This window comes from Calonectris borealis, chromosome 18 (assembly GCF_964195595.1).
Source record: "Calonectris borealis chromosome 18, bCalBor7.hap1.2, whole genome shotgun sequence".
NCBI classification, from domain to species: domain Eukaryota; kingdom Metazoa; phylum Chordata; class Aves; order Procellariiformes; family Procellariidae; genus Calonectris; species Calonectris borealis.
This window is the reverse complement of record NC_134329.1, coordinates 10,524,093-10,550,136: the sequence shown is the minus strand read 5'-3', so window position 1 is coordinate 10,550,136 and position 26,044 is coordinate 10,524,093. Positions and strand designations below refer to the sequence as shown.

Genomic DNA, 26,044 nt, shown 5'->3' with positions numbered 1-26,044 from the left:
ATTGCTGCTTCTCCTTTCAGCAGAACTCACAGAACAGAGCAGGCAGAAGCACAGATCTAAGGCAGCCTCTCCAGTTGCCAGACGGCGGGGAAAGGCCACCGCGCAACCCTCCATCGACACTTTTAGCCAACGCTCCAGCCAGGCAGTTTTTGTCCTTCCCTTTGCTCCCAGTGACACTGCTGCAGCCATAATGCTGCACCCCATACAAGTGATTTTCTCTTGACCCAGCCTCTTTCAAAGCTCTCCGACCAGATCCTGAAGTCCTTACTCAGCACCTACTCCCTCCAAATGGGATTAGCCTGAGTCAGGCTCAGCAATATTTCAGGATCTGTCGATGCTAATTTCTCTCTTGTAGGTGCTTAGCTAGAGCAGGGAGGGGAATAACAGGGACATGGACAGTCAGGGCTTTTGTCTGATCAAAGATTGAGTAAAACTCTGAGAAGGGCTTTCTGAATTTGGCCTATCATGGTTAGAGACCCCCGTAAATACTGTGACAAAATTGATGCATTGGCTTTAGAATCCAGTCCCATTTTGTCCCTGTCTCTTCAAGCCAGACTCGGGTCACCCATAGAGTATTTGAAAGAGGCTGCAACGATACAGAGCACCCACAGCTTCATCCCCATTCATGGTGCTGAGGAATGCTGAGAAGGAAAATGAACCTTACTGGCTCTGTACAGCAAAGAGCCATGGCCATCTCCATTCCCCCAAAGTAAGGACCCAAAGGCCACAAGAACAGATTCTTTTGCGGATGCATCGGATGATACTTGTCTAATGGAGGCACAAGGCAGTGGGAACCCCAGGCTGTTCCCATAGCTGTGTGCCCTCACATTACAGCTACCAGACACTCTGCTCTCTGTGCAGGACTTGCGATCCATCATGGGCACGTGGGCTCAGTGTGGTGATAGTCCTGAACAGAAACGAGCCCATGGCCCCAGCCCTAGAAAGCGGAAGGTCAGGCTGAGCCACTGGTTATACTGGGAGCATGACACAGCTGACTGCAAAATCTCAGTGGCTGGAGATGGGATCCAGGCTTTGTTTTTGCTGAGGAAAAGCATGTGCTAAACTTGCTGTGCACTGCTGGGGGAGGGAGGGACGCATACGAGGAAAACACTTCTACCCACAGCAGGTAAGGAATGGTGCCAGCATCGTACTATCAGCTGCAGACAATGTGTGATGGGCAAAATTCCTGCCACTTTCTAGATTTGTCAAAACACCTCCTCTGGGTCCAACAGTAGACTGCTAGAAAACACAGCCCACAAAACCAGTCCCAGCCAAATGGCGTGTTTTGAACCACTGTTAATCTTGACAACCTTTTGCAGTGTTCAAAGAGTTTGCCCAGGAAAAAAAGCTCCCCAAAATGCCTGGATGCAAGGAGCGGTCCCGGCAGCATCCGCTTCTCTCTTTGTCTTCTCCACCAAGCATCTCCTGGCAGAACAAATCCGGGAGGAGGAGGCGCCTCCCGGAGAAGAGGCAGCGGGGGCTGCCCAGCCGCTGTGGAGGCGGGTGCTGGGGCAGGGACCCGAGCAAGTAAAATACCCCTGGGGCGTTACTCCTCCGGGAGCGCCGGGAACCCCAGCCGGGGAGCACGCGGGGCGGGGCCGGCCGGGCGGGGCGGCCCGGACCCCCCGCCTCCCCCGGCGCCTCCCCCGGCCCAGAGCCCGGTGCCCGCGCGGTCCGGAGCGCGGCCCGGCGGCATCGCGGCCGGAGCGCGGCCATGGGCTCCCGGCTGAGCCGGCAGAGCAGCCTGGAGGAGGAGAGCACCGAGGAGCCCTACGCCGGCAGGCTGGAGGGCGGCCGGGGCGACTTCCACCTTTCCTCCCTGCTTCTCCACCCGCAGAAGCTACCCGGGGTGCTGCGGAAAGCCTCGCCGGCGCCCTACGTGCGGCGGGTGGGGTGGCTACGGGAGATCCAGGCCACCATCCGGGAGCACAAGCGGGAGCACGCCGTGCACATCCTCCGGCTGCTTAGGAAGGTAAATGCTGCGGGCGAGCCGGGCCCCGGGGCCGCCACCTCCGGGGCAGTGCGGGCAGGATCGGAGCGGCGGGCAGGGCAGGCAACAAAGGGCTGTGCGCGGCGCGGGCGGTGCCGGCCGGGCCGGGGTCTGCAGCACCCCGCCCCAGTAGTATGGGGCAGGGAGCCGGGGTTTACAAGCCCCCTTCCTCGGTGGTGTGGGTTTGCAGCCCCCGTTGGCGGTGCGGGGCGAGCCGGACTCTTTGTGCTGCCTTTCGCCGCTCCGTGCCCCGGCGGTGCGGGAGCCGCCTCGCTCGGTCCGCGCCGCGGCAGGCAGGAGCGGCTGCGGGGAGGCGACACCCGCCCTGGCTTTCTGCCACCTCCCCGTGTCCCCGCCCGGGCGAGGGGCACCTGGCCCGGCTGCCTGGGAGCAGGGAGGGAGCTGGGAGGAGGGCTGTGCTGCACGCAGGAAAGAGGGTGTCCAAGCCTCAGCTGTCCCCATCCACACCCCTTCATGCCAGCCCCTGGGTGTGTTGAGGATCGATGCCCCCCAGAGAAAAGCCACTGCCATGCCACTGCCACCACATCCCAACACACCCACCCAGTCAGGCTGGCCAAGATCTGTCTTTGGGAGCATCCAAAATGGTTTTGGAGAGGACCTCTGGGACAGCCTAGGCTGAGAGGAGAGGTAAAGGGGTCCGTGTATCAGTGGGAGCTTGTTTCTGTCTGCCGCCATTCAGGAACAGAAAAGCCACTGTGCAGACAGCGTGGTGATGCTGAGGACAGAGCCCTGCTGCTGGAACAGAGCCATCTCCTCCATTGCTCAGTACTACCATCACTTTACAGGAAAACTGAGCTCCCCTCAACTGCAAGCAACTCTGCAATCAATAGCACTGTCCTCCCTCTGATTTGGACATAAAACACCATCAGTTCTTAGCTTATCATGTTGCTTCATTAGATAATGACCTACTTCATCTTGGGAATATACTGAGTTTCTTGCCATAGTGGCAAGTAACCTTGGGGTGTGAGTACGTTGGAGCAGGGACTGGCTTGCTGGGGTGCTTGTGCAGCCATACTACCAGCTGCAGGGAGCTGCATTAACAGCCCTATCTTTGCTCTAAATGTCCTGGGTTTTACAACACACACAACAGTGGTGGTCAATGCCCCGGGCTACCAGCAAGTTGCACACTCATGAGTAAAAATTTACAGGACCAAAAATTACATCTTTACTTTTCCTGTCCACTGCCTTAGTGTTCACATGAGGATGGTTACCAGCACCACAAACACCCTTCTTGCCACACGTATAGATAGATAAACCCTCAGCAGAAAGCCTGTGTGTGTGTGCACCAGTATGGCAGTCAAGGGTTGAATGAGATTTGAAAGACAGCTTTGGAAAGGCACTATTACAAGAAGCTTGTGAAGAAAAAGAGGCAACCACTCACTTCATGAACATGGCGATGTAACATGAACAGACTTTTGTAGGGTATGCCAGAGGCCAGAACTACAGAATGTCATTTTCTGTAGTGCTCAGCACCTCTCCTTGAGACTGAAGCACTGAAATCCCCCACAGACCTTGGAGTTCTCCAGAAGGTCCATCTGTGAACAGCCAGAGTTTGAATGCTAAGTCACAGGGCCATCTGGAATGGAGAGTCGTTTCTAAGCCCTCTTTTCAATGCAGCCTGCCAGCTCCTTTCAGGATCAGTTAAACAGTTGGCTTCCCCACATCTGCGCTGGGAATTACCATGTCCTGAACACTCACATTTTGTCCCCTGCCCTTCCAGTTCCCCTTGTTATTCCTGGTCCTCATCTCTGCCTGCCCATGTTGAAACAGTGACCCTCTGTTCATCTGCTCACAACAGAGCAGTGGGACATGCATCCTGCAGTCACAACACAGCCTTCCTCCACCAAGTGGGACGGGAACCCATCCAACACCCCCGCAAAGCCTCCAGTTCATTGTGTGATCAAAGATTTCAGAAATAGAGGGTTACACCACTAATGCATACTGCACCCTTCAACGACTAAACACAACTGTCAGCCAGGCTGGGGTCATGTAATCAGAACCAGTCCTCCTCACATGTCCAATGTCAGCTTCAGAGAGTACTATGATCAGTCTTTTTTCTCATTTACAAATTTCCCTCACTCCTCAACTAAATTCAGCCCTTAGCTTGGTCTCCAGCGTGTCCTTCCTTACACAAACTGGCTTACCTTAGCAGTAACACACTCTCAGGAGTCACGGATTAATGCGTCCCAGGTGAGGGTCTGTTTGTTACCTGTAAAAGAGAGATACCTTGTTCACTCCAATGGACAACGAGGGTATTTAACACCATACCTCATCACTGTGCCTTGGGCCAGGGTGCAAACACCCCAGAGAAGGCAGAGCAACGGTGAGACCAGAATCGCAGCCTCCCCAAATGAGCAGACACGCTCAGCCAGAACGGAGGACGTGGGCTCCCGATGCGTGCCTCCTGCTGCAAGGCAGCCTGCTGCTCCCAGCAGACACAGACCTTGTCCAGCCCTGCAGATGCACCCCACAGGATGTAATTGTATCTGCCAGTGTTTTTTGACCTGCGGTCTGCAGGATGTCGGGAGGGTGTAATAAAGTAAAACAAGCAAGCCAGCCAGATCCACTAACAGATATGCAAGATCCTAGCATTTTAGAAGACTGCACAGAGAACAACTGCAAACCACAGATGTACACTCACGTACACTTGCATTGTACAGGAACACTCGGACAGCTCCACTGCACATCATCTTACCAGTCTCAGAAACACCCACTTGCAAAAGACAGACCAGCTTTCCTGCTGGTCTAAGTGGGCATCGCTCAGCTGAAGCCAGGGGAGACGTTAGACTTACACCAGCAAAAAGTCTGGTACACTCTGATTTCCCTGTGCTGAGACAATGGCCAAGTGTCATTTTTAAGATAACAGCACCAGACCAACTGAACTGGCAACACTTAAAATATTCTGCTGTCTGCAGCCACACTTTAGGTGGTACAAAATTTTCCAAGAAATGAGAGAGAGAGTGAGGGGAACAAGTAAGATGAACCAGCCCCTGGGCTAAGAATTTATGGACTATCAACGTGAAGTGAATATTTACAGCTATATTATTTATAAAACCCTCGCAGGCAGGGTTTATAATGGGAATGCAGATTCATTTTAATGGTATAGCTCCAACTGAGGGAGTTTAATTACTGCTCTGACATCCACTGCTGCGTGCCCAGCCATGCCATCCTCTCGGCAGCTTTCTTCATCTGTGCCTATTACACTTGGCGTAGGAGGCTCCATTTCCCTGAAGCCTTACAGTTAAGGGAGACATTGGCGTGATGCCTTGGTAGGCTCCTGGCTCACATCCAGCTGTGTCTGTGGCTGTCTGTCCTTCAGGACTGATCCACTGCTTGGGTTCTTTGGTTGCTTGTGGGTATCATCTGTGTACACACAGTGATGGGGCTGTAAAGCATTGATTTACTCTTCCTTTCTCCACCAGATCTGTAGCCAGGGTCTCTTTGGTATTGTGCTCTCTGCTCGATCCAAGCATATCCAGAGCAGGAAAGAGTGGATACAGCACTGGCTTTGATTGCTGCTTAGGGTTAAGATGCCACACCTCTGCCAGCTATGGCTCCATCCCTGCTGGTGATGTATGTGTGTACACCCAGCTTTTTTTTTTCTTTCTCTCTCTCTTTTTTTTGAGCTCTCGGTGCATCCTTCACTGGGTAGTGCCTGAAGCACACATTCAGTGGAGCAGCGCGAACATATGGGGCACCCATTTGCTTATTCATTTCTGCTGGCAGCAGCATACAGAATGGGCATAGGACTTGTTTCCTCCCTCAGCTGAGCCCTTCTTGTCAACTGCATCAAACCCAGCACTATCCCTATTAGGGAGCTTTTTTGTTCTACGTTTCTACTCCTGGGGTATTTTTTTCTGCCCTCGGGGTATTTTCATGTGAATATGGGATCCCTCTTTCCCAGATGCTTCCCCCCCACCCCAGCCCTGTAGTACCTCCTGATTGTAATAACTGTGTCATATATTAGATCTTAGCTTCCTCTTAGCAAGAAACAGCGTAGTTCTTTGCAGTACCATCCATCTGGCCCCTGGGCAGGCTTTTTGTTCCCAGGGATGCTGAGGTTTCTTCCAGCATGTCCAAAGGTGCCCCATACCCTGGTCCATGCAGGTAAGTTGCATGGACCACAGACATTCCCTAAGCTCACACTGTGGAAGATGGGAAGAGGACTTCTTCATGACTGTCGTGTAGAGCTATCTATAAATTTACCATTACACCCTGAAAGGCAATACTGCCAGTGCTTAGCACTTATGGAGAACTTCAAAACACAGCTAAACTCATGCTGATGGGCAGGACTTTTGCTTAGCCAGCTACCACCAGGGTGTATGGCAGTATCTAAATACCAGAGAAAGGTTTAGTTCTTCCAGACAAGCTGAGATTGGAGAAACAGGTTTAGAGCCAGCCTTCCTGCTTGGCTCCTTCAGCAGATTCACACATAGAGGCTGACAAAACTGTGAGTTTCTCCAGAGCTAATTCTCTCTGGGCTCCAGCCAGCCTGGAAATGATACCGCTCTCGCCTTCCTGTGGTAGGTGGAAACAAGGCAGTCAGTCCTTAGGCTGACTAGCTCAACTTAACACTGCATCTCATTCAGCTCTCTGGCTGTCCGCATCTCCCATCGCAGTAATGCTGGGTCAGACACAGCTTCTTCCCCTTTGTTGGATAGTTTCCTGTATTGAGCAACCAGCTGGCACCTCATGGGATTTACTTTCTGGTTTCAAAACACCTCATGGTTATAGCTCCAAGGGAGCCCGTGTATCTGACTGACTGTGTTTTTCTTGTAGGACCTGGGACTGGAAGGAACATTCCTCAGTGAAGTGCTCTATAAAAATGCGACTTTCCTCAACTTGGTGGATCCCATCTCCCATGACTTGCTGATGAGCCTTGCTAGAGATCTGCAGTGTCCCAAAAAGGTGAACCCTTCCCTCAGCTCAACGGACATTTTGCGCCATAGCACTGATGCAGAGAGAGCCCTAATGGGGTGGCTGGTGCTGGGTGGTGCTCTGCAACCCTTCAGAACCAGCCGGTGTATGCCCTTGGGGTGGTAGCATATAGATTGTTGTGCATATTTCTGTAGAAATCAGTTAAAACTACCTCAGAACATGGATGCAACTGAAGGAGGGGGCGGTTATGCACACAGAGATCAGGAATCTTTTTTTTGTGCCAACAGTAAACTTGATGACAGGGTACAGGCCAGATAAAAACATATGGGGTGGATAGTGGTGCCATATTCACTGGTATGCCCCAGAGGTTCAAAGCAGCTAGCTTATGGGGGGTTTATGGGGCTGCAGAGGGGAACAGACATCTCTGCCCCTCTGGCCAGGCTGGTCCCTCTGCAGGAGGAGGACAAGAACCTCTCTCCTCCCAGGCCCTTTGCCATATGTAACTTCCCTAACCCAGCATTACATCCCCCCTATAACCTCCCAGATCTCTGAGTAAAGAATGGTACTGTAGGAATATATTGCAACTCAGGGCTCAAGAAGCAAATGTGTTACTTGCACAGTATCCCTGCACTGCTCCGGCACTTTTCTTCAAAGAATCAGGAGAGCAGAGTCAAAGAAAGGCAGACAAACATCACAGATGCCACAGTCCCGCTGCTACACCAGCATCTACTTCTGTTACCCTTTGCCACCACAAATACTTGGATTTGCAATACATCCATTTGCTCATCAGGCTGGGCAAGTGTCATGTTTGCTTTATAAGGCAAGCAATAGAGTGAATTTCTTTATTCAAAGAGAGATATTAAGTACACACAGCTCAGAGCAAGCAGCAGCCCCCTTGGGAATGCACCGAATGCCTGGTGTAGATTAGTAGCATTTCTAACCTTGTTCTGCCATCTCCTGAGGCTCTCTGATAACAATTAACCAGTCAGGTCTCAATAGCCAAACTACATTTAGCCAAAGTTTAATCATCATTATTGGACTGCAATGCAGCCTGAAAAATCTTCTTTTCAAGTGCAATTTTTGTGCAAATTTTATAAGCATCTAAAAAGGAAGGGGGTGGGTTGCAGCATTAGTATCTCTTAATCATACTTCATTTGACCTCATCTCCAGCTGTTCTACCAGACCACCTCCAACCTCATGCTGGGCCCTTCAGGGGAGGCAGCATGAGGGGACATTACCCTACTCCAGTACCCAGGTGCCTAGCAGATAACACACTACAATTTGTATATACCTGCATATCCCCTCCCCCTCTATTTTCATGTCTTATAGATGGACATGCTTATCTGTACTGACACACGTACCATTATATAGATAAGATTTTCCCCATTCCTAAGGAAGATGTTGAGCACCTGAGCTGCCCCTCAAAGCCAACAGGAGTTTAATTAAGGGGTTGGAGAGACTCAGCACCCTACAGCACCAGCACCCTTCCCAGCACAAACATTGGCAGACCACGTCCCCTCTCCGACCCTGGCTGAGCATGTGGTGGGTGTAACTGCATTACAGGCAAGCCGGCTGAGTGCAATTCCCAGTCTGTCAATGGAAGTTAAATCAGTGAGGACACGGGAAGGAACAGGAGAATAGTTCTCAGTTGTGAGCCAAAAAACACTTGCAGAGCATTGTGCCAGCTTGTGTGATGAAGCCTGGTGTGGACGCGCACGCACTTCGAAAGATTTGCTGTTGTAGGTGACAGCAGGGTGCCAGTTGCAGCCTTGTCAGCACAGTAGTAGTCTAGAACAAGGCACCCAACCCTAGGGCACAGGCCAGTCCCTGTGGGGTTCCTACGGGAGCTGGAACAGGGATCAGGGGGTGCTCAGCTGAGCACTGAGGCTGGGATCCCTCTCCACTTAGCACAGCAGAACGGCCACATGCTGGCAGTGCATCCCTGGGGAGTTCAGCTGATTCAGTGGCTGCTTAGGAAAGTCACAGTGCAGCTGTTGGCCCACAGTACAGCACTTTAACCGCTTGCAATAAAGAATAAATTAGCATATTCCCTGACAGCTTTAGTATACGTTTACCTATCAAATCCCTAAATGCACATGTTGCACCACAGCTGGAGGGCTGAGGAATGGGAATGCAGGTGTCTGTCAGCATTTGGAAAATATGATAGAGGGGGCAGAAATCCCAGCCTTCAGCAGCTGCTATTTGCCATTCTGCTTCACCAGAGGAAGAGAGGTGCCGTGCAAAGTCATGGTGATAGAGATCAGGTGCAAAAATAAACCCAAAAGAGTAGCAACCATCTTGGTGCCATCTTTTCCTCATAAAAAGGGGCTGGAGGGAAGTGCTGGCATTGGGAAGCTCCCAAACTCAAACCTCCAGGAGCAGAATAGACTGCAAGGAAGTAAGATGGAGTACGGAGAACTCACTGGTTCCCTGCCCTGGCATCTCCCAGCTGGAGCATGGGAGGGAGCAGAGCCAGGGTGCTGCTGCAGGAGGAGCAGGGATGTCCCAGGGCACATCTCTCCCAGCAAGAAGCACCTGGGGGATGGGGCAAAAGTGCTGACTGCTGAACTTGCCACATGAGGGGAACAGATGGTCAGTCCAAAGACAGTGTGCAGTTAGAGTTTGGGAGGCACGGCAACAAGGTAATTGTTGTACCTTGTAACACATTGTGTACTCCTGTAACGCAATGAGTTGGCAGCTTGTCTGCCCAGCTGCAGGTGGGTGCTGCTGAGGATACGGCAGTGAGGAGCTGAGACACCCTTGCTGTCACTGTGTTGGGCTTTTTTGAAAGCGGGGAACTTTTGAAGAAAAGGGCTTAGGGGGTCCGTGCACAGAGCCCTTCTCACATTGTCAGCCACCTCTGCCTTCCTGGGTGTTGCCTGGCCTAGAGCAGGACCCCCTGCCACAACTCTAGAAGATAACCCTCTCTTCTGAGCTCTACTTGCTCCTTGGTAGGGTGTGAAATTGTAGCCCCACTCTGGGCAGGAACATGCTGGCTGGGCTGGGTCCTTCCTGGCAGTGCAGAGCTCTTACTGCTCCTCCTCCACCCCAGGAGATGGCATGTGGCACAGAGGCAACTCGGGCTTTCTCACCATTCCTCTTTCATCCTTTTTTCCTCTTCTCTTCATCTCCTCCCCTATATACATTCCCCTGCTCCGCTACCACCTCTGTTCCTTTCCCCACCTCTGTCCTCCCCCTTGCCTCCTGTTCTGCTGTGGTGCACGCAGAGGCTAAGCTGTCCCTTTGCTTTCAGGAATATGACCCCTGGAAATCCTCGGACAGGATCTGCAGGCAGCTGATTTATCACCTAACTCCCCACTCGAAGTGGCACCGGCATGGCATGCCCCGGAGGAAGTCCCAAGTGTGGTAAGCAGCCTGGCAGGGACAGTGTGGATGGGCATGGAGGGGGACCTCCCAGGAGAAACTGTGCTGCAGCCAAGCACCACCCCAGTCTGCCACTACTGCCTTCCCAGAGAAAGGCAGGGCTGAAAACCTGCAGGCTGAAAACCTGCTGAAAATCTGCTCAGTCTCTTAGAAAACCTCAGCCAAACGGTGCAAGGTCAGTGCCAATGACCGTCTCCCTGATCTGGTTTGCTATTTACTCCTTTTTATGTAGTCTTACAGTTCCTCAAACTCTCCCAAGAGCATTGAGATCAATCCTACTGAAACGGTGACTGCAGGGCTTGCAGGGTGTTTGGCCCTAGGAGCACGGCTAAAGCTGGCAGCCTTGGAAATACACACACCCATGTGCCGAGCTGAGCCGGCCCCCAGCTCTGCATCCCACTTTGTCCCTGTCTATCCCAGTATAACTTCCCTGCCTATGGGGAAGGTCTCCCATTATGAGGCACTACCACAAGCTGATCACCCCATTCAGTAGGAACCACTTTGGGGTGGCTGGCAGAGAGGTGACCATCCTTACCTACCTCCCTGCTTCTCTGCCAGGACCAGGAGAGGGACCAGAGATGATGCAGAGCCTCACACACAGGGAACCCAACTCAAGGCACATTGGCCACAGGCAGCTACGGGATGGCGGCTGCTTTCCACTACTACAAACATATTCAGACACCCACACTTGTTCTTTCCTTGATGCTTGCTGGCTTTCCTAACCAGATAAAGAGCAATCCCTACTTCTTTTAAATCTACCCCTTCTCTCCTCATTTTCTTTGAGCAAAGCCTGTTCCTGTGACACAGATCACCAGTGGTGAAGAAAAGGCAGAGAAGTGACTAAGAAAGAGGAGCTCATGTCAGCCTCATTAGCTTCACAGGAATAAATGCAGGATTGGGTAAAAAGAAATGCAAAATTGGCAGCTGTCATGGTTTAACCCCAGCTGGCAACTAAGCATCACACAGCTGCTCGCTCACTTGCTCACTGGGATGGGACAGAGAATTGGAAGAGTAAAAGTGAGAAAACTCATGGGTTGAGATAAAGACAGTTTAATAGGTAAAGCAAAAGCCTCACACATAAGCAAAGCAAATCAAGGAATTCATTCACTGCTTCCCATCGGCAGGCGGGTGTTCAGCCATCTCCAGGAAAGCAGGGCTCCATCATGTGTAGCGGTTACTTGGGAAGACAAACGCCATCACTCCGAACATCCCCCCTCCTTCTTCTTCCCCCAGCTTTATATGCTGAGCATGACGTCATATGGTATGGAATATCCCTTTGGTCAGTTGGGGTCAGCTCTCCCAGCCGTGTCCCCTCCCAGCTTCTTGTGTACTCCCAGCCTCCTCGCTGGTGGGGTGGGATGAGAAGCAGAAAAGGCCTTGACTGTGTGTCAGCACTGCTCAGCAGTAATGAAAACATCCCTGTGTTATCAACACTGTTTTCAGCACAAATTCAAAATATAGCCCCGTATTAGCTACTATGAAGAAAATTAACTCTATCCCAGCCAAAACCAGCACAGCAGGACTCTAAGAATGGTCTTGGGCTTTCCTGAGGCTTTTGGAGTCTTTGATGCATGTGCCAGCAACTTAAAATCCCCCATGGGAACTGACATTTCCATCATACCTTTCGTTCTGAGTCCGAGGCAGATCCCCAGTGCATCTTAAGGAATAAAATCCCTAATACCATGATTTCCAGGCCATCTGCCTCCCATACCTGTGGCCCCACTTTGCCACTGAATCTGAGCCCTCTGTGACTTTCAACGCTCAGCACCCCATAGGGCAGGACCGTTTGTGCCAGTTTGCAGGTGGGAACCACAGCACAGAACAAGACTGAGGGACCAGAGCTGAGCAAGTCCTTTTTCAGACCCACTCAGATTACATTTTCGCTATGGGATCCTGCAGAGTGCTGGAGATGCAGGATACATAGAGCAGGTCTGACCTCATCCCCATCCCCTCCCAAGATAAAGAAGAGAGGCTTAAAGAAGTGCTGGAGACGGGGAGAGGTCTAGAGAGGGTGGCTGTCTCCATTCCTTTTCAAGCTCCCTTTTGCTGAAACCCAGCCTTTCCAAGTGAGAAATCCCTCCCTGCCGCTACCTAACCCAACCCTCTGCTCCCACACTCCTGTTTGCAGGCAGAAAACAAACCTCTTCTCCAGTTGGAGAGTCAAACTGGAGGTGTTCCCTCTGATTGCACAGCCCAGGAAGAGCAGAGGACTGCCTGCTGCAAACTCATCACTTACTAATGACGCAGGGAGCAGGTCTGCGGCCAGAGGAAGAGCTCGGGGCCCCATGAGCCCAAGTCCCACACACAGGGGTCAGGCCCAAAGTATTGGCCAGGTACAGAGCATCTGTGAGCACAAGCAGGAAGAGGGCAGCAAGGCAATGTGCAATGGAGGGAAATAGGGTCTAAAATGGATGGCCCTGCCTGGCAGCCAGGCCCAGCTGCAAAGTGTTACATAAGGCACGAAATAATTTTGATTAAATATTAAACAGCAGAGCTTCCTCTTTTAAGACTGGAAAGGAACTGATTTGCGGTTTGCGGCAAAAGGCATCTGCAGAGTTGGCATCCGAGGCCGCTGCAAGAAAATGGATGTTGCCAGTAGCAGGAAGGTAAGAAATTTGGTCTGGGCCCCCCCCATATAAGAAGGACATGGACCTGTTGCAACGAGTCCAGAGGAGGGCCACGAAGATGATCAGAGGGCTGGAGCACCTCTCCTATGAAGACAGGCTGAGAGAGTTGGCGTTGTTGAGCCTGGAGAAGAGAAGGCTCCGGGGAGACCTTATAGCAGCCTTCCAGCACCTGAAGGGGGCCTACAAGAAAGCTGGAGAGGGACTTTTTACAAGGGCATGTAGTGATAGGACAAGGGGTGATGGCTTTAAATTGAAACAAGGTAGATTTAGATTAGATATAAGGAAGAAATTCTTCACTATGAGGGTGGTGAGGCACTGGAACAGGTTGCCCAGAGAAGTTGTGGATGCCCCATCCCTGGAAGTGTTCAAGGCCAGGTTGGATGGGGCTTTGAGCAACCTGGTCTAGTGGAAGGTGTCCCTGCCCATGGCAGGGGGGTTGGAACTAGATGATCTTTAAGGTCCCTTCCAACCCAAACCATTCTATGATTCTATGAAATAGCTGCTTCATTTGGAGGGCCTAATTTTGTCTAGCCAGGCTGTTTTTACCTGATCTGAATTCTCCACTTCCCTCTGTCTGCTAGTGGGAGTATTTTACTATAACCTCTGTCTCTGAACCCGTGCCCTTGGCTTGCACCCTTCCTGCCTCCAAGGTCCCATAAAAAGCATGGGTGTAGCAGCAGTACCTCGAAGGCATTTCTAAAATCTAGTGGGGATTTGGGACAGCAGGGAGGAATCAGTGTGTGGAGACCACATTCATGAACTGAATTCTCTCGCCTTTGCAGTCTCCTGGGCTGTGACTTCTGGCTTTCACAGAGCTGATGCAGGACCCCCTTGTTCTCTTCTGAAATGTGATTTCTGCTTTCTGGCAGCATGTCAGATGGGTCCAGGAGATAATTAAACAAGCCCAGCCATACAGAGAGCTTAGAGCCAGGTTTTAATTACGTTTGGGCTGTTATGGAGATGTGGTATGGGCAATGGAAAGGACCTGCAATACTGGAGACAGATCACACATCAGGTGTTCCTCCCCACCGCCAAACAGCAAATCAGTGGGTCAGGAACAAGCTAACTGTAGTTACATCCCCATCTACTCTCAGTGGAGCCCAAAACATCCAGCAAGTACAAACCTGAGCCACCCATGAACTCATAAAGCAGAAAGGATAAGATACATTTCTTCAAGCGCTCCTGTTTTGATACACAGCAATGCCACAATACCACAGCAATACACATCTGGAACTGTAAACTCTATTAAGAGCCAATCATACTTCCACCAAGCAGGAACAGCCTTATGCTATTCATGCTATAGAGCCCAACCAGATACTAAATATTCACAAATAGACTAAATCAACAAAGCGTCAAACACGAGGGCCTTCAGATACGCACAGATATGTTCCTCTAGACTTCCCTAACCAAAAAACCTGCTCCCCACTTAAGCCAGAGGTCCCACCTGCTTCCACTACCACCTTAAACAGTGATGTGTTCAACCCAGGGCTATGACTGCAGCAAAGGTACAATGTGCCTTGCACAGGACACAGTGGGCTGCTGTTTATCCTGTTTAGCCATTACTCTAAAGAGCTACCAGAAGTGACTGTAATATGGCAGCGGGCCCTGAGTCTGGGAACGAAGTCAGGCCACATGCTATTATCAGCTGAATGCCCCAGGCCAGAAGCAGAGTCCATGCAGAAATGAGGAAGGAGAAAGCTTATTGCAGCACAGTGGACTCAATGCAACAGCAGCTGAAGCAAGGAGGAGAGATCCAGCCCAGGCTGTGTCTGGTTTCTCTGCTTGATTAAACTGTCAAAGGTGATGCTGGGAGGCAGTTTGCTCTCTGTATCCATGCTAGTGGATTCTTGACAGTGGCTGTCTGCCTTGTACAATGAAGGGTTAGCAGTGTCAGCTGTGCAGCCACTCAGAGAGACTATTTCAGCTGCCCAGGTGATACCTGGACAGGTTTGCCACACAAAGCAAAGGGTTCAATTCTCCTTTCCTGCAAAATCCCATCTCAGGTCTGCAGCTTCCAGCCAACAGCCTGCACCGCACCTTGCAGCTGACCCTGCTTGGGTTGGCTGCCTAACCAAACAGGGAAGTTGAGCTCTTAGGGGGTTTTAAAATTAAAATCTCAAAAGCTGGAGAATAAGATTTCCACAGCAGGAACCAGCATGACTTTACTGCACAATTGTCAGTCTTTTATATCTTAATGGGAATTCAGTTTTAGCACCATTTTACAGTTGTATAGATCACTCACACTTAATGAGCAGAATACATCCTGGAATGTTGTATAACTCCAGCTTCACTTTCTCATTAAATTAATGTTTATAGAGTAAAGAGTAATGGATTAAGAAATGCTCCTCTCCACAGACAGAGGCTTTTTAGGCTACCAGCACCACTTCTGTGGTATTTTGATAGATGCAGAATTTTTGGATGTTATTAATTCTTGTTTTCAGAAGTCTTGAGGATTCCTTAATTCAGCATTGCACGAGAACTACATGTTCTAGTGCAAGTGCCACCATCTGCATCCCTGAATCCAGGGGATGTGTTACTTTTTGAGGGCAAAGCCACACTGGACTGCAATTCAGAGTGGAGAGGGAGAAGGGTACCAGGTGAAAGCAGCGTTTGTCTGGAGAGCTAGGTCACAGCCTAGTACTGCAGTCAAGAAGCTGTGGATTACAACTGGGTTGTCTTGGCAAAGCCATGTCAGGGAACCTTATGTATCTTCCACTTGCATCGTCCCCAGAGCTGGCTACTTCAGTGTAACTACTTCCTTTCTTGAGGGCAAAGGATCAAACCTGAATCCACAAAACATGCGGGCACTAAACACAGAGTGATCTTTACAAGCAGGGTGTTCCTGGCACAGAAAAAAACCAAGATTTTTCCCAGTGACTGGTTCTGGAAGAGCAAAGGCAGCTGTGTGCATGGAGTTAACTCCCAAACTGTATACATTTAGGCTTTCCTTTTCACAAGTCTCACCACAGTTTTACTTTGCTCATCTGAGCGAATTTCAATTTGAAACATCTTGGCTAATCCAAAGCTGGGTGGAGAACAGAATATCCCTTCTGGGCTCATTGCTCTGTTTCTCAGATATTGATGTGCATTGCTCAGACATTGCAGCATCAGATGCACTTTTAAAATGCAATGAAAGCACTGCAAGGAAACAGCTCTAAAGGCTTTGGATCTTTGGGGGTTTTTGTTTGTTTGTTTTGTTTCCTCCCCCCCCCTTGAAAACATCACTCAGGGCTGCAGATGACAGCTGTGGCAGATTAGATCCTAGCCTTCACATGGAATGAGGTGAATATTAAATAGAGCTTCATGTCACCCTTATGCAACAGGGTAAATAGGCACCATCATACCTGCTTTAGAGATAGGAAGCCAAGAGAATACCAGTCAAGCTAACTAAAGCCACATAGTAATAGTCATATGGGAGTACAGGAACTGCCTCACACAATGTTTTCAAGAAGCTGCTGCTCACAGAGATGTCAGCTGGACAGACACAGTTTAAGGTCTGAGAAGGACATAGCCTGATACCTGACATTTACAGTGAGGAGGTAGCATTATTCCCTGCTTTGCTAGGATAGACCTAAATAATGAGGGGAAACAACCAGAAGTCTTGGGCGGATCAAGTGGCAGCAGGAGGAAGGCCAAGGGTTCACAGCTCTCTTGAACACACCTTCAAGGACAGAGTGAAGATGACAGCAGAGCCAGGAGGAGGAGAGGCACTCAGCTGCATCATCACCTACAGTTATCCATGTCCCATCCCAGTTGCAGAGGGAGGGTGGTAGGAGAAAGCCCACCTTTGCACTCTGTTCTCCCCCACAGTTGATCAAAAGAGCTTGGGTGCAAGGATGGAGATGTGACTAAGGGAACCCTCATGGAAGTGGCCTGTTTGTGCACTGCCTCCATCTTCACAGAGGTGCTGGGCCCAGCCTCAGAACAGGTTGGCCTGGGTTAGTCTAGGTCAGTGCTTTTGAGGCTTCTCTTTCTTTTTTCATGTCTCACTAGAGGCAGCTAAAGCCAACCCTGCATAGCAGCACCCTGTGCCACAGGGAAGCAAAGCAAGCAGATTATGCTAAGCAGGCGATTAAAAAGCCCACAGTCGATCCTCTAAATCACTGCTTAAATCAGAGAAGCCATCCAAACATGCCTGTCACTAGGTTCTATGCAAGGAAGAGCAGCCAAGAGATTCCTGACTCAAGGCTAATTAGCCACTACTGGCAGTGCCTGTTAATGAAGGAGGGGATGCACAGTGATGGGAGTCTCTGGCATCAGGAAAATTTTACATTTGGAGGCAAATTAAATGTAAAAGTAAGAGGGAGAGGGGGAGAAAGCTGGTGATTCCCCAGAGAGACAGGCAGGGAATAGTGGGCATCCTTCATTACTGAAATCTTATCTGACTTACCATCTCCTCCCAGCCTCTCTCCATAACATGGAGACAAGGAAATGAGGCTGGGACTCCAGGAACCTGAACATTCTTGGGCTGAACAAGCTCCTCCAAACTCCATAAAGCTAACAAGAGGTCAAGCACTGCTGTGGCTCCTGCAAGTCCCACTAGAGCAACAGTCAGGAGCCATTACACCCCTTCCCTGCAGCCACCAAAGAATTTAGCTGATAAGCAAGATGCTGAAGGGATTCCGTGCTAATAAAAAAAGTATGCTGAGCCCTCAGCTTCATGGACTCAAAGAAGCACCTGGAAGAGGTTCTAAGGGTTAGGCCTCTTGGGACAGGTCCTGGAGACAAACAACTAGCAATTAATTTCAGGTCTCCTAATTGTTTCATCTCAAGACAGCTCTGAATTTGCTTACATTAGCCAGGAGGCAGGAACAGTGACTGAGCCTTATGTGGGGAGAGGAAGATTTTTGTCCCAGAAAAAAGCCAAGAGAGGTGCGAGATGGTTTCATCCCTTTCCCAGCCCACATTTCTGATAGAGAGATAGAAAGCCTTCTCCCGACACCTGCAGGTCCCTCAGAGTCCTACTGTGTCTGGACTGATCCTGGGTGGATCTCCCATGGCCAGGCTCGTGGTGCAGCCTGGGGACTGCTGGCTAATGCCAGCTGAAGAGTAGAGTTGGTACCTAGGGAAGGGATAAGTGGGAGAAAGGCCAGACCCCAAGGAGGGAGTCGAGAACAATGCAAGGAACAACTATTTTCACGTGAGAAACAAGGAGATGTACCTAGAAGAGCTCTCATCCCTCAGGAAAGCTGGACTAGTGTTGCAAGCAGGACACTGATCCCTTACAGACAGGAGGGCAGGCAGGCACCGTTCCTCACTGGATGCTGTATCTAGCTCCAGGCAGGCAGCAGGGGACAGACTGCTGATTGCCTTTGCTTCTTGCTCAAAGTTTCACAGAATTTCTCACTTGCAGCCATTTCTCCAGCATGTGAGGGAGTGGGGGTTTGTTTCCTCTCTGAGCTTGTTGCAGATAATACAAACACAGTCTGCTTCCCTGCATCCAGGGTCCAGATCCTTGTTAGATGCAAATCCCCACAATTATAAATCTGCACACAGCACCAGTTGCGGTAGCATTAGGTTAATCCAGCCTCCAGTGCTTTGCAGTCCTCTGCCCACAAGTCCCATGGGCATCAAGAGCCACGTCGCTAAGTAGCTGTTTTGTCTCACACAAAGAAAAAAAGCTTCTGCAGCTGAAGCAATCTTTAAGCCTATTTTACTTGCAGAAATTAGGGGATAATAGATGACCTATTTCCCTGAAAATAAACCTGGCATTTTCTCAGCTGCTGCACAAGTGTCTGAGAGCTTGGTGTCCTGTGTACTGTGCTAACCCCCCACCCCTCTCCCAAGAGAAATAGAGCTTAGCAGAGCTCTAAAAAATACCAGCTGTCAGATAATTCAGAGTAAAGCATCTACCCACGTTTCCCTGTCCCTTTTCTGAGAGCAGATATATTTATCTTTAAAGCAATAGAGAAGGAGTGGGCAGCTATTCTGTGCCCTGTCCCAGAGATGGTATTTAGCTGCACCTCTTGGAGCTGCACAGAAACACCAAGCAGTAGAGGAGGAGAGCTTCCAGGGTTCACAGCATGCGTGGGGCATCAGATCTCATGCTTCAGCACTTACCAGAGAGCTGAGGGCCTGGCTGCGGCATTAGGGGCTATGTCCACCAGGGCGAGGCTCTACAGACACATCCTTACAAGAGGCATTTTTATAGGCAAGAAAACAACTTAAACACAGGCGAGCCCACAGGAGGCCCACAGTCACCCTGGCAGGTACAGCAATGAGGGCAAAAGGAAGCAGCAAAAACACAGGAAAGGAAAGAAAAATAAGCCAGCAAAGGAGGGAGGAAGGGCTCTGGCACAGGACAGGAGGCAGGAGGGTTTAAGCGCATTCAGCCAGGAGCAGTCCAGTCTGGAGAATCAATTACGGGAAGATAATTTGTCTGCTTGATTAAAGCCTCCTTGGGGTATTGGCTTGCTGCTGGGGAGAGCAGCAGAAGGTACCTGCTCTGGTCAGAGCACGATCCATGACTTATTACTGCAGTCCCTGCAGAGCAGTCAACAGGAGGGGAGGCTTAACGGACAAAGACAGGCAAGCACATTGCTTTTGTCCTTCTGACATTTCCCCTCACTTATCACGGTTTGCACTCAGAGCCAAGTCACTCAAAAGGGGACCCCAAGAGCCATTAAAACTTACCCCCGTTAAGAAAGCTACTGTTGCTGACACAGCAGGAAAACCGGCACCTGAGTCCTGAGGCCCGGCAGAGGGAGCGGTGCCGGCTCAGACATGCCCTCCAGTGGTCCCCACTCCACGCTGGTTCCCATCCCAAACTGGGAGCTCTAAAGCATGTTCCTTGTAGCTTTACAATAGGAAGGTCAGAGGCGGCTTTGCACAGACTCAGATAAGGCTTGGGGCCGGGGGTGTGCGTCCCTATGTTTACGTCTCCTTTCTGCCCCCCGCCCAGGATCTGCCATGGGTTGACAGCACTGGGGAAGAGAATTTCCAGGAGCCACAGGCTGTGTTTGCACAAAACAGGCACTGAAGTTATTACAGGCTTGCTTCTATGCTTGTTTATCCTGTATCCCCTCACACTCCCAACAAAGTCTTACTCTAAACCAATACAGGCCAGAGAAGGCTTCTGTCTCATCTCTTGTACCAGCCCCTACCGAATTTAGGGGACTTTTTCCCCTATGCAGTCAGGTTTACACTCAAGATTCATTTCTCCCTGCTTAATCTGACCAATATGAATGCACACATCCACTGTGCATTTGATGCTTGGTTTTGCTAGGACAACAAGTACTCCATATCAAACACCCAGATAAAACATCCAGCACAGCTAAAGGGATAACGTGCTAGGGGAGACCGGAGACTCTTCCGGCTTTGAGGCCAGTCCTTAAGAGATTTTATACAAGTTGAACCCTCTTTTGTGGTAGATTGTGCTACACCACTGCCAGTGGTTAGTGACAAGCTATACAAAAAAAAGCACACATTGTTTTTCCAGGAGAGTGGAAGAAAATACAGCTCCCAGGCAGCCTGGGCTGATGGCAAGCATCCCTTGGATTACCAGGAAAAGGGAGGCTAGCCCAGTGCCATCCCAACTACAGCATGCACAGTTCACAACTCCTAATTGCAGCAGCTAAGAGAACTGCACTGCTGCTACGAGCAATGTGGTTGATTAATTATTCACAATCCCATCTCTGGGGCCCCGATATTGGAGAGAATCTTCGAGTGAAGGCCCTTCGGAGAACTCACTTGTGTGCTTTCAGACCAATTATAATTCACCAGTACAGCAGTCTCTGCTGTTTGACAGTACAGACAAGCACTGCTCCGCTTGCCCCTCCCATGATCCACTGAGGAGTAGTCTGGGTCATGTAAAGTATAAACATTTAGTAAGTAATACATAAGGCTCTTTTAAACCTTTAGGTCTGGATATAAGTTAGTCCACACTGTTATTACCTCTCTACCATGAGAGCTCATTAGCTCAAATGCATGCTTGCAGATACAACCTCAGCCTTGCACAGTGAATTCCCACAGGAAGCACAAGGACACATAGAAGTAGCCTGAACAAAGTGCTGCTAAACCCAGAGCAGGAATTTGTGGGCTTGAGAATTGACAGGGCAGGCCATGAGGTCTTTCCACCTCACGCTCCTACAAGGAAGCACAGCTACAGGTTTGCCAGTGTTGAAAGTGTCCATGAAGGGCTGTTGCCTACACTGGTGCACATTTATTCATTTGTGTTATCACATGCTCATAGGGGATTATTAAGGACTAAAAATTTCCAGGATGCCATGAACTGCATATGTAAAGCAAAGCTACAGAGGCAGCGTCACATCCTCTCCACAACTGCAGAAGGGCCTGGCAACACTAAGGCTCACAGGGACATTCTCACCTGCCACGGGAGCTCCTGCGGTGCTGCAGCCTCCTCCAAGGAAATTGCATGTCCCCATGTACCCATTGGTCTCAGGGACTGGCTGTGCCACAGGTGTGCAGGACACTACGGAGAGCCAGATAGGAAGAGTGGGGACCTTCAAATTGGTGGTTAAGTCTTAACCCACCCTGCTCCTCCCAAGCTTGACAAGGCACTTATAGACCCACTGAGCACATGATTAATGACACTAGTGGGTGTCCTACTAGGGCTCCCATATCCTTAAAGCTAGATGTGTCTGAAAGGACAGCAAGACTAATATCATTTACACTAGGTTCTCATATGTTACACCAACACACATTTCTACTCAATCCCCACCAGCTCCTATAGCCCCACAGCTCCCACTTCTCACAGCACTCTTACAAACCCACAGTCCATCATAAAACTCCACATCCCACTCCCTTTGCATACCCAACATACCCCATAGCACAGCTTTGCCTGCTGTACAGCTTGCCTACCTCCTCCTCACTCCACTTGCCAGGCAGACAGCAAAAGAAATGTCTGAAACCATCTCTCTAGATTTCTTTTAGCACCTTTATGCCCTCCCTGCCTCCTCACAGCTGCAGCAGATCCCAGATGATCTGCTGACCACAGAGACCCAAATAGGCAGCCACTGGTGCTGCTTACTGACTAAGTGCTGCTTGGGAAGGCTTTTAAAGGGACATGCAGTAAATCCACTCCTGGAGTGCAGTTTGCCTATAGATTGTTTTCCTGATAAAATATCCGTTTCTCAGCCTTTTAACACTGCTGTCCTCTGCAGCAGCCCTGCAGCACAGTCTATTTGCAACAGACCTTGGCATTCACCTGTAAAGGTGGCACACAAACAGCCCCCACACAGCGCAACTTAGAAAGTTTGCTTGTCTTGGTTATTTTTGCTTTCCATGCACGAGCATCTGTACATGCATATACAGACAAACCCTTTGAAATGTGCTAGTGGAAGACACTTTAGCATCCTATGTTTAGCCAGTTCTGGCAAAGTTTATGTGTAAGTGCTGAGAATATATGGGAAAGCCCCAAGACACACCAGAGGTGTGCCCAGGGGCATCGTGCAAACCTTGTGCTTGTTTCCCACATGAGCTCCATTAACCCTTTGCTTAACATTCTCCCCTGTCCCAAGTGATCTGTCACTTGGGTGAGAGACAGATGAGAGTGGTCCCCTTAATAATATCTCTCTCTCTCCCTTTCCATCATTAGCCTGAAGACCAGCCTGCAGAAGAAGGTGAGCCAGGACTCCATGGATTTGTCAGGGATCCCTCTGACTATGCGGGATGTCCACCGCATGGCCTACTACCTGCAGAACAACGGGGACCACCTCACCTCTGTGGACCTGAGCTTCACCGAGCTGAATGACGACATGGTACGCCTGCTGCTGCCCTTCCTCTGGGCACTACCCAAGCTCACTCACCTTTCCCTCAATGGCAACCGACTGACGCGGGCGACCATGAAGGAGCTGACTGACACCATGAAGGACATGAACAAGTTCCCTTGCCTGGCCTGGGTTGACCTCGGCAACAACGTGGACGTCTCCTCCATGCCACAGCCATTGCTCGTGGGCCTGCGCAAGCGCCTCAGCCAGCAGACCACGCTGCCTACCATCTATGAGGCGCTTGACTGCGACTCGGAGATCTCCAGCGGGCATGAGGGCAGCCAGCCAGAGGACGAAGCAGCAGGAAGCACCCCGCCACGTGCTTTCTCTCAGCAGGGCTGTGAGAGGTGACTGGACAACAGGCCGGCACTGGCACACTGAAGCCACCCCAAGGAGAAGTCTTGAGTACAAACATCAAGCAGGGGGCCAGCTTTACCGGCTTCCTTTGGCTCTTTTCTCTTGCCTTCCCTGACATCTCCCCCCCACTTGCTGTGAGACAAAAGCCTGTTGTCCCCCCACAACATGCTCCGCTCCCTCCCCTCACTGCCAAACCCATCGCCCACATTCCAGAGAGGAACCGGTGACTTACAGTGAACCTGGTCCCCAGGCAGGGTCTCACTGGAAGACGGGAAAAGACCTGTCGGAGTCAAGAATATCCTCCAGCAGCCATTGGGTTGAGGGAAAGGGATGGGGGGGAACCTAAAACAGAAACAGGCTTGTAGTTTACTTCCTTTCTTCCTTTTCCTATGCACCTTGGAAACCTTGGGACCTGCAGCCTTGAGTGTGAAAGGAGGTACCCCAAGAGCCTAGCTGCTGTGGAGCTTAGTTGAAGGGCTCAGAGGCCAGAGCTGGAGCCCGGCAGTGTGTCTCCCTCTTGTGTCTGGCTCCTTTTGTTTTGTTTTTTTCCTATTGTGTGTTTTGTATTAACATCTGAACAAAGGGACTTGGTCAGAGACCATTGGATTGCATAGGCTGGGGCGGACACATGGCTTGGAACTGCAGCATCAGGATATTTGCTGTGTGACCGGGGTGAGAGGGAGGGGAAGGAGGTATGTGTTGGTGGGAGCATGGGGGATGGGATGAGTTGGGATGGGATGGGATGGGAGGAGGGGGGAGGAGAGGGAAGGGGAACAGTCTTGTGGATTAGCAGGATTGGTTTCAAAAATTGTGCTTTTGTACTAAAATTACATGTTCCAAGTGACATTGAGGAAAAACAGACAGCTAAGCGCATAACTGTGGCACTAGAGGAGCAAGCAGTGAACGTGCCAGAGGTGGGCGCTTCCCAAACTAAAGCGCAAAGCTTTGGCTCCTCATGGCATATTGCATACCCCATAATACAGACATGACGTGAGCAGCTGCATCGCCATTTCCAATGCTGTCCAAAAACCAAACCACTGATGCAATATTCTAGTGTTTGCCACATTGCTCATGCTCTATGTAAACATAATAAACAGTTCTCTTGGACATGAGCGTGAAGCACTACGGAGTCTGAGTATGTGGGTTGTTCACAAATCAAGCCAGCAGCCCAGACACTGCAAGAATGTGGACCAGTAGTCCTCATGCTGTGCCTGAGCAGTGCAGGAGAGGATCAGCCGGTACCATTCACATTGGTGGGAGTGGTTCATTCCTCTAAGGAAAGTGAAACATGGATGTTCATTTGTGGTAGGCTGCCGCCCTTCGTGTTGCAAGGTGCTGATACAAATAAACTGATCAGACTTTAGCTGATAAGTCCTCTCAATTATCTGTCCCCACAGGAATTCAGAGAGCAGATAGGTTTTCGGAAGAGTTAAAAGTTAAAGAAATCAGGCATATTAAAAAATGCATATAAATCCTGGCCCTCCTAAATTAACAATGGTAACTTTGCCTTCCTCTGCTGATTCTCTCTGGGAGTCTCGACATACATAAGCAACTCTCATATACTAAGCCACACAAATCTATATGAAATAGATACACCTTTCATGCTCCTTGCTGATTTTACAAGACATTGCAAGAAGCGAATTGGTGATATTTATCAAGTAATTTATCCCTTTGGACCAAGAGTGTGAGGGCACTGGAAGGTATTGGTGTCTCTGATCAACTGCCAAAAGCCCCAGATAAATCCAGTCCCCTGAGGGCAAAAGCTGCGTTTAGACACTGAGCTGAGTATGACAACCTGACTCTGGTCACTGGAGCAGGACCTTGTAACCTTCATGTTGTTAACTTGCAAACAGAAGTGTTGTAAAGTCTCTGTCCTGCTGACCAGAAAGAGCAGAAGATACAACAAGGTAAAGCAAATATAGCTAGGGCCAGGTGCTAGCTGCCCCATCCTAGTGGAGGTGGAAGAGAAAAGGCCCTGACATAGCCAGAATACGATGTTTGGCCAGGAAGGTGGGGAACAGGGAGTGCAAATGTAGCCAGGCCCCAGAATAAGCCAAGGTGGGAAGGGAGCATGTGCTCCCCAGCACAGTTGTCACCCAAACACACTTTTAAAGCCTTCTAGTGAATCTGGAGAAGTGGAGTAATTTCTATGGCAAAGACTGTATTTGGGGAGCATGAGATTCTTTTGCAAAAGCCAAAACGGAGCTGCTCAAGTGGCCATTCCCATTACTGGGGGAAGGGCCGTGCTGCTTCCACCACCTGCCTTTCTTCTCACAACTCATTTTTCTCTTCTCAGTGTGGTATCTGTTTCCTCCTCTGCTGTGGAAGAGATGGTGTTAATTTTTTCTTTTTCTTCTTTTCCTTCCAAAATACCCTTCAGCAAAAAATGAAAAGCATTTCAAATGCTAGCAATATCTGCTTAAACTCTTACAGTCTAAGCAGAGCAGCACCCTGTGCCAAGAAGAAAACTCAGGCACGAAACATTTAAATGAAGGCTTGGAGCCACCTGGTGAGTCAGTGGCATATCTAGAGAAAGGGAGCAGGGATGCTGAGCATTCGGTCTTTGGCTCTGAGCACTGTCTCTGTAAGGCTCTGCATCAAGGCATCTTCACAGCCTTTCCATAACAGTGGCATCCCCCAAAATGAAGCAAGACCCCCAGCGTGCAGCCCACCACTGATGCAGCGATTCCCTGCAGAGTCCCTGGCCCAGTCCCAGGGAGGATCTGTGGAACCTGTTTCCAGCCCTGCTGAAAGTTGTGGTTTTGGTCTGAGCTGTGCTAATCAGCAGGATGAGAGGAGACATTAGCCCCTTGCAAGGGAATTCTGTGCTAATCGCTAGCGATGCCTGGCTGCCAGCTGGAGATAAAGCATGGCTTAAAACAGACTAGTTCAGCTGAGCAGCTGTGGGATCTGTGTTTATTCCTCCATACTTGGTTGCTTTGCCATAGAAACCTCCCCATGGAGAACTGGTTCTGAATAAATACATGCAAATGCAAATTATGAAGTCTGGGCCTAGGAAACTGCCACTGCTTCTTGGATGAACTCCGATGGGCTGCAAC

The 26,044-nt window shown here is 50.1% G+C and overlaps 1 protein-coding gene and 1 long non-coding RNA gene across 3 annotated transcripts; one reads left to right on the top strand and one right to left on the bottom strand.

Moving 5' to 3' along the window:
* Window positions 1–1,562: 1,562 nt before the first annotated feature.
* Window positions 1,563–24,346, top strand: LRRC75B (leucine rich repeat containing 75B). The gene is made up of 4 exons (XM_075167105.1): window positions 1,563–1,972; window positions 6,791–6,919; window positions 10,143–10,255; window positions 22,457–24,346. Exons 1-4 carry the CDS (start codon window positions 1,715–1,717, stop codon window positions 22,977–22,979), a joined length of 1,023 nt encoding a protein of 340 aa, XP_075023206.1. The 5' UTR covers window positions 1,563–1,714; the 3' UTR covers window positions 22,980–24,346.
* LOC142089967 (uncharacterized) lies at window positions 4,176–23,306 on the bottom strand. Of its 2 annotated transcripts, none has more exons than XR_012676368.1 (3): window positions 23,218–23,306; window positions 21,227–21,331; window positions 4,176–4,220 (listed from the first exon to the last, which is right to left on the bottom strand). It is a non-coding gene; the product is annotated as an uncharacterized LOC142089967 (long non-coding RNA). The 2 variants fall into 2 exon arrangements; XR_012676367.1 differs by lacking the exon at window positions 4,176–4,220 and adding an exon at window positions 11,354–11,667.
* Window positions 24,347–26,044: the final 1,698 nt, after the last annotated feature.